This window comes from Poecilia reticulata, linkage group LG5, assembly GCF_000633615.1.
Source record: "Poecilia reticulata strain Guanapo linkage group LG5, Guppy_female_1.0+MT, whole genome shotgun sequence".
In the NCBI taxonomy this organism is placed as follows: domain Eukaryota; kingdom Metazoa; phylum Chordata; class Actinopteri; order Cyprinodontiformes; family Poeciliidae; genus Poecilia; species Poecilia reticulata.
The window spans coordinates 3,882,372-3,889,917 of record NC_024335.1 but is presented as its reverse complement, the minus strand read 5'-3'; the positions used below and the strand labels follow the sequence as shown (position 1 = coordinate 3,889,917).

Here is a 7,546-nt window from a genome sequence, read left to right as displayed (position 1 = left end):
TTTTTCTTCTGGATTGATAACTGTGCTGTTTTTTTGTTTTGTTTCTGTTTTGTTGTTTTTACCACATTGGCAGTGGAATAAATTAAATACAGATAAAGATAGTGTGCTGTGTAGGTAACCAGTAATGAATAATTTTATAGCCACAGTATTTAGTATCTGGACTGAACTTGTTGTCTTAGTAACTGGTTCTCAGTCTGGATCTCCTTAAAAGGTTTCATGTTGCACTAGCTGCACCTGGTGCAACACGACATGACAGTGTAAATTGGCTGAACAGTTTTGTTTCACATTACCCTCTAATCTGTCTGTGATTAAAGCTGTGAACTGCCTACAGGCCAGTTTTTCCACAGTTTCAAGTGTCAGAGTAGAGCTGGTTTGCTGTAACAAGCTTACGGTGTTTAATAAAGTGCTGGAGGACATTTAACCTGGGTTGAACATTTGTCCTTTTTATATTTACATGTCTTTCTTTTATTGCTTCATATAATTAAAATGAAGTTAAAAAGAATGTTTTAAGTTGATTTTATTTTCTTTTGAATCACGCTCCAGTAAATCTTTACACATGCTGTTAACTCTAATAAAAATATATATTTATTTTGCTTTCCTTTGCCTTGAAATATTAACTCTGACTTTCTCAATTTCAACTTTCAGACCCAATCAAGTAATTGACTAACGAGTATTTCAAAAAGTAGCTCCAGGGGTTTGCTATCTTTCTAGAAGGTAGGATTAGTTTTAACCTTTGATCCACTTGTTTACAAAGAATCTGAACTTTGCTATTATTGCAGAAAAAACCATAATGTCACATTTCATCTTCGGATTTGTAGCTAGATCTAGTCCCAAATGATTCATATATTTGGCAGATTTAGATTTAAACTAAAATTTGCATTTTATCAGTATATTTGTTCTGACCATAAGTAATATTGACATTTTAGAGCATCCAAGCTAGAATTTGATGGAGAATCTGTGGAGATAGCTGAAGATCCCACCAAAGGTGACAAACTCCGCTCCTCCAGAGCCAAAGTCCTACGGCTTTTAAATGTGTCCCAGGTCCAATTTATCTCCTCACCATCTCAAGTTCTATGGGTTCATGCTAATGACCGACTTTTTCAATTCAAATGTAACTTTTTAGCACTCAAGGACTAGAGTTGGACAGCCACGGATTAGGATGTCCACAAGGAGGCGTTCCTAAGTAATATACTTGAAGCTCATCACCAGCATGCTTATAACTGATGAGCAATGTAAGAATAGGTACTGTAGTGCTAGAAAATTATTAAAAAGGTGTATATTTTTTAACATGTCATCTTTTAATCAAACAGAAATAAAGAGTGATAAATTACTATTATTCAAGGCTGACACTTTTCTTCTTTGCTTAAGATTTTAAATCTAAATCTGCCAAGAATCAGAATAATTTTGACTACACAGACACAGACATGGCTGATTAAACTACGGATGACCTCAGAATCGTGTTTTCTGTTTCCTGTGGATGATTGGCTGGACGCAGTGTGGAGAAGTCTGTGAATGACTGAAATGCTTCAAGGTTTGATGCTTTCTTTATTGTGCCAGCTGGTACATTCTTGGCTGGAGTGCAGAGATGTTTTAGCCGCTGTGTAGAAGGAAAGAAAGACCATTTGTTATTTTAGTATGTGTTAAGATGATTCATAATGAAGAATGACAACAGGTGCAATGTACAATTTGGAAAGGTAGAAATGGTAGAAAAAGATATTAAAGACAAAGATGATGTCCTACAATGCACCTCACTTCATTTATGTTCCTTGTTTTAATTTTCAGTTACCTCTGATTCAGTGTCAGCATACACAGATATCATAGTCCGCTGTACAGAATCAAAAGTTGAGTTTGTTGTTGTAAATTAAAGCTTTTCTTCTTTTTTCTAACATCATATACTCCATTGTCCTCCCAGCCTTGATGCCTAATTAACAGAATAATTTCAAAATTCAGTAGGTTTACCTGTGTCAGTGTTCCTGGAGTGATGCTCACAGCATACAGCATCCACAGCGGAACAAGTAACGTCGAAGAGAGAGTGAAGAATAGTCCCAAGGCGTATCCCCACCATGGATATTCATACGTGTTGTTGAATTTCAAAGGTTTGTGTTTGATCACAGAGAACAGAAACGTGAACTAGAAGAAGGTGCAAAAAAAAGCACGACATCAGTTACTTTAATGCACTGCAACCTTAAGGCTTCAGAGTATTTCCTACATTTTGAAATTTGTTGGACTAGAGTTGGATCCTCACTGTAATATGCACAAGGATATTTCTAGCATCTAGTTCGGATTCAACTCTGCACCACTGTAGGTTTGGTTAGGCAGTATTTTATTAATCCAGATGAGGTGGTCTGTTGCTTACATACATATCTGTACATGATATATACATAATTAAAAACAGAATTAAATACAAAATAAAAAACATAAAAACTACAACAAGTGGATTAGAGGGAAACAAGACATTGTAGAGACAATGTCTGGTTTTGTCCATTGCCGTCCTCAACTTGGACACGTGATGTGCACAAAAAACAGATTAATACAAAATATCACAAAATAAACACTTACAGTACAGATAGCTGGTGTGATGTACCTCCAGCAGTATTTCATGAAAGGCCACGGACGATAACCAATCATGTCCTTCACATTATCATAGTGACGATCTGCACCTGAAACATTAGATACTATTAGTTTGCCGACATGCAGCCGTTGAAAACTTGAGTTAATCAAATGTGTTTGATCGCATACCATAAACCCATCCAATACAGACAGACTGAAGAATAGCAAAAAATAGAAGTGTCATCCCGCTGCAGGCGTAGTAGTCAAACAGCTGGAAAACATAAAGGCCTCCCTGAAAAAGACACAATCTCTGTCATGCGAAGTATTCTAGCTGCATACAAACTACAGGACATCTTTATAGAAATGCATTATTATTAAATTATAACTCATTTGAGTTTTACAGATGCCACTGCGTAACATAACTCCAAATTACTCAAGGAAAATGTCTATTCACAGATTGTTTTGTATAGCAAACCTAAAATTTGTTCAAAAACGATGAAATACCTAGGTGCAATGTTCACAGTTGGCTTGGTGTTTGCAAAGCAACCAATCCAGGACCATAATTCATTTTCCTTGGAGCTCATTGGCTGTACCCCAATAGTGGAAATAAGGAAAACTGTAGATATTAGCTACTGTTATAGTGCAAAGACGGTTTTTACTGTGCATAAGAATAGATTTAATCTATTTATGAGTGGTTCAGATACTTAACCTAACCCCTGTAATCCCTTTCATTGGCCATGTTATGTACAATGTTACTTTTATTTCCAAAGATGTTGTCACTTAATATCAATGTCTTATTACTTTTTTTTTGTTTTATTGTCATTAATCTAGTCATTGAAAATTCAAATCAACACACATCATCTCAAGTCAATCATTTTGTTACAGTTTATTGAATGAGGCTTGTGAGTTTTTAATGGTTGAGAACATTTTTTTGTTTAAATCGCTCAATTTGATAAATAACTAAAACTCGCAAGATGCCAAACCAGAGTTGAGTTTTGTATTTAGGGCCCTACTTGAGGTGTGGACACCAAATTTGGTGGTTCATACGATTCAAATCATATGAACTGATCACTTTGTTGGACTAGAAAGAAAATAGAAGACTTGTTTTCATAACAGTACATATATCAATATTTTCAATGTCACAATCTCGAGCATCTGTCAAGATTCTGATTCGTTTTTTATCGTATTTTGAAGTAAATTCAGCTTTGTTTGCATCTGTTCATACAATAGATAAAGGATTAACTGTTCAAACCACTCACCTCAGTTACCATCACAAGACCAACCAGGAAACCTCCAGCACAAACTGTGAGAAGAAGTAATCTACGTAGAAGGCTTTTTTGAAAGAAGAAGGGATACATGTCGGAGATGGTTGTAACCAAGGACTCCTGATATACAAACTGTTGAGGTAAGAGATATTGTTCAGTAAAATTACAGCTGTACGTTCGTATAAGAGTTTCAGATTTAAGTAAAAAATTGCTATGTTTCCTACCTGACTATCTAATCCCAAGAAGATGATCATAACAAAGAAAAATATTGCCCAAAGCTGAGGCAGAGGCATTAAAGCCACAGCGCGAGGATAAGCAATGAATGCCAAGCCTGGGCCTGTTAGATGACATCACAAAGTTTCTTTAGTATGCTTTATCTCTATTACTTGGAATCTCTGATAAACATAAATCATCAACTTCCAGTACCTGATTCAGCCACCATGGAAATTTCCACATTCTGCTCTTTTGCCATAAAACCGAGCACAGAGAAAATAGCAAAGCCAGCTACAAAACTGGTTAAACTGTTCAGCAGGCATAGATAAATACAATCCCTATTTGGAGGAAGTGTAAAGAAATAGTGTTAATTATGACATTGTGAAATAATTATATGCTGAGTGAAAAAAATCACATCTACCTGTAACAGTTGTTGTTGTATTTGTTGTAACTTCCCAAAGATGTCAGAACACCTGTGCAAACTCCATAGGAGTAGAAAATTTGGCTGCCTGCATCCATCCACACCTGAAAGTGTACATTTTGTTGTGTTATTAGGACCTAAGTGTGCATATCTCATTCAATTTAAAAAATGATATACCAAAAAGGTCTACCCACCCCCATTAAACCACCAAAACAGAACTTTCCCCACCTTTGCCTTCTTTAAACATGTCCAGTATATAAACCTGATTGTTTCACTTAGTTCTTTAGTTTACATTGTTTTTGTTTTTTGTTTGTTTTTTGTTTTTTTTTACTTTTATGTTCTGTAACAAAACTCAGACATCTTCACGGAACAGCTGTATTTATACTGACATTAATTTAGAGGTATGTGAGCAGAGAGGGATCTGGATGCATAATTTTGTTACTATTTCGCAAACAAGCACTACTTTGTGTTGGTCTGTCCAATTACAACCCTTAAAATTAACTTACGTTGCTATAAAATTTGGAAAATCTCAAAGTGTAATAATATTACTGCATCTAGGGAATTTTGAAAGTTTCATGCTGCATGTCTTAATACTTATGACATCCAATAGGAGTGTCACTAATATTTAGTCACATTTATGTAGAAGAAGGAGTGCTGTGAAAACAAGTTTTTGATAAACATGCAAACAAGCCAGGGCTTGAATGTATTTATATACAGCATAAACGTTTTGACATGACCTGTGAGAACATTTATTGAGTCACCGGCCTTCAATGCCCATTTTATTGGTACAGCTGCACTTTATGCCCTTCCCTTATTACCACAAAATCCTAGAAGAAAACTATCTTTACATTTGCATATTAGTAACACGGTATGCCAGGATTCCCAGAATTATGGTCCTTTTGCAAAATACTTTTGATTCATATGGATTTTAAATGTGGAGAATTGATTACATTTGCTACAAAAAATAGAGAGAAAACCAAATATTCATGAATTAAGTCTTAGAAGACAGAGAACAGCTACAGATTTAAAATGGTACCTCTGGGTCAGCGAGGCGGGACGGGTCAGGATAGAGGTAGAAAAGAATGCCGTCTTTTGCTCCTGGTAATGTCAGACCACGGACAAGCAACACTGCCAGCATCACGTATGGAAATGTAGCTGTGAAATACACCACCTAATGCACAAAGATCACAGTGACTGTGAGGACAAGATGACAAGAAATCAGAAATGAAAGGAAATCTGTTGGTTCTGTACTGTACCTTTCCTGTGGATTTAACTCCATTCCAGACGCAGAAATAACACAACACCCAAGCAAGAAGCAGACAAAGAGCCAGATCCCAACGAACACTTCCGATGTTGTCAATTCCATCGGACAGCCCCAATATTCTCCTCCTGTGACAGACTTTATTCAGTAATCCGCACAAACAGAAGATAATGTTTAATAATGTTTCACTTCTTGATACCTACTCCCAAAACTGAACAACTGAAGATGTCGTGTTGGCGTACAGGTGAAAAGAGGGCGTGTCATTGTGACCATGTTCAAAACAAGCGACTTACAAGGAAACAGAGATGTTATTAGCAGGAGAAAAACAAGACTTGACGTAAAAGATCCTGAAAACCTGCTTTTTACCTGTGTTCCAGCTGTTATTGCAGCTCACCCATGGAAGCTCAGTTCTGAAGGATGAAAACAGGTAGAGAAAGGTCCATGCCAGAATGACGATGTAATACACCCCGGTGTACAAAACGACAACCTGGCTTCCATAACCCAGGCCTATGGAGAGACAGGTATGCCTTTAGCAAGATGTGTGGAATACTGATAGCTAAAAAAATATATATGAGCTGACTTGAAAAACAGTTTCTTAAGTCAATATTTTCCATGCCTGGCCTGCCCATTAAACATTTTTTTAAACCTCACCTCACCTTCCAGGGGGACAATTGCTCAAAACATACAGTCCAGTTATAATGGAATCGTTTTGATCAAAACCTTTTTTGTGTTAGAAAATATGTTTGCTTTATTCTACCCAGGTAGCATCAGTCTTGTGGCAGCTTTAGCACATACCTTCAAAAAGAGGGCACATATTCCTCCAACATGTTATTCCACCCTGGCTGGTGAATTGACCCAAAGATGTCTCAAGGAAGAAGAGTGGAATGCCACAGGTGAATAGAAATAAAACATAAGGAATGAAGAAAACCCCTTCAAAACAAACAAGTCAGTGGTTAGTATCTCAGAAATATCAACACGAGCTTGTTGTTGACTCTTACACTCTGCTCTGTGGCCACCTTTTACGTTGGTTTTGAGGTGTAACATTAGCAAAACTTTAGCTCAAAGATTTACCTCCTCCATTTTTGTAGCAAAGGTAGGGAAATCTCCAAACGTTTCCAAGACCCACAATATGTCCAGCCACCGCCAGGATGAACTCCATCTTTGTGGCCCACTGGCCCCTCACATGAGCTTTTGGCTCAATGCTGAAAGGTCTGTCCCCAGGGTTTGGTTTTGTTTTCACATGGGAGATTTGTTTTGGGTCCATTTTAACCTTGGTCAGGATTGGATAAGTATCATTAAGTATGCAATGGACACGGTGTTTATTAGTTAAATACATTTATAAACAGCGTACATTTACAGACTGCAATGCATTTAAGTTCAGTATGGCATAAGTAGAAAGCATGAAATCATAAATTCAATCAGTGTTACTTTTCCATTGTTAATATTACCATTTCTTTATTATTATTATCATTGTTTTTTTTTACTTTAACATTAGCAGTATTATTTTTATTAGGATCAGTATTGTCATGAAGGACCTGTACATATTTTTTGTTTATACAAATAAAATAAAATACAGTTTTGTGTGGTACTGTCCCACAGAATTGAGGGTATTAGTGAAAGCAATATAGTCAATATCACATTTTGACACTTAAGGGAAAGTCTATTTATATGTTTCAAGGTATCCAAAATGCAGTAGTTATTGATATTTTGTTCAGACAAAATTATCTTCCTTTTGTAGAATCAATATACTAATTCTCTTCTAAATAACACTCACGTACTAACTTATTCTCTGCCACGCTAATTTACACAAACAGTATTTTTTTTTTAAATATATTA

The 7,546-nt window shown here is 36.2% G+C and overlaps 1 protein-coding gene across 2 annotated transcripts; it reads right to left on the bottom strand.

Moving 5' to 3' along the window:
• Window positions 1-6: 6 nt before the first annotated feature.
• On the bottom strand, window positions 7-7,539 carry slc6a22.2 (solute carrier family 6 member 22, tandem duplicate 2). Of its 2 annotated transcripts, none has more exons than XM_008408764.2 (14): window positions 6,782-7,539; window positions 6,506-6,640; window positions 6,077-6,217; window positions 5,914-5,998; window positions 5,706-5,838; window positions 5,486-5,620; window positions 4,450-4,553; window positions 4,242-4,366; window positions 4,040-4,152; window positions 3,810-3,947; window positions 2,740-2,842; window positions 2,560-2,660; window positions 1,960-2,130; window positions 7-1,597 (listed from the first exon to the last, which is right to left on the bottom strand). In XM_008408764.2, the coding sequence occupies exons 1-14, from the start codon at window positions 7,044-7,046 to the stop codon at window positions 1,433-1,435; spliced, it is 1,914 nt and encodes a 637-aa protein (XP_008406986.1). In that variant the 5' UTR covers window positions 7,047-7,539; the 3' UTR covers window positions 7-1,432. The 2 variants fall into 2 exon arrangements, with proteins under 2 accessions (XP_008406986.1, XP_008406987.1); XM_008408765.1 differs by having other exon boundaries at window positions 6,506-6,575; window positions 6,782-6,874.
• Between the last annotated feature and the right edge of the window lie 7 nt (window positions 7,540-7,546).

Excerpts from the sequence above, each read along its gene's own strand:
- slc6a22.2 (XM_008408764.2), bottom strand. The coding sequence starts at position 7,046 with ATGTATTTAACTAATAAACACCGTGTCCATTGCATACTTAATGATACT. Across the intron at positions 5,621-5,705 it reads GAGTTAAATCCACAGGAAAG|GTGGTGTATTTCACAGCTAC; the intron begins GTACAGTACAGA and ends TTTGTGCATTAG. Across the intron at positions 4,367-4,449 it reads TACAACAACAACTGTTACAG|GGATTGTATTTATCTATGCC; the intron begins GTAGATGTGATT and ends TCCTCCAAATAG.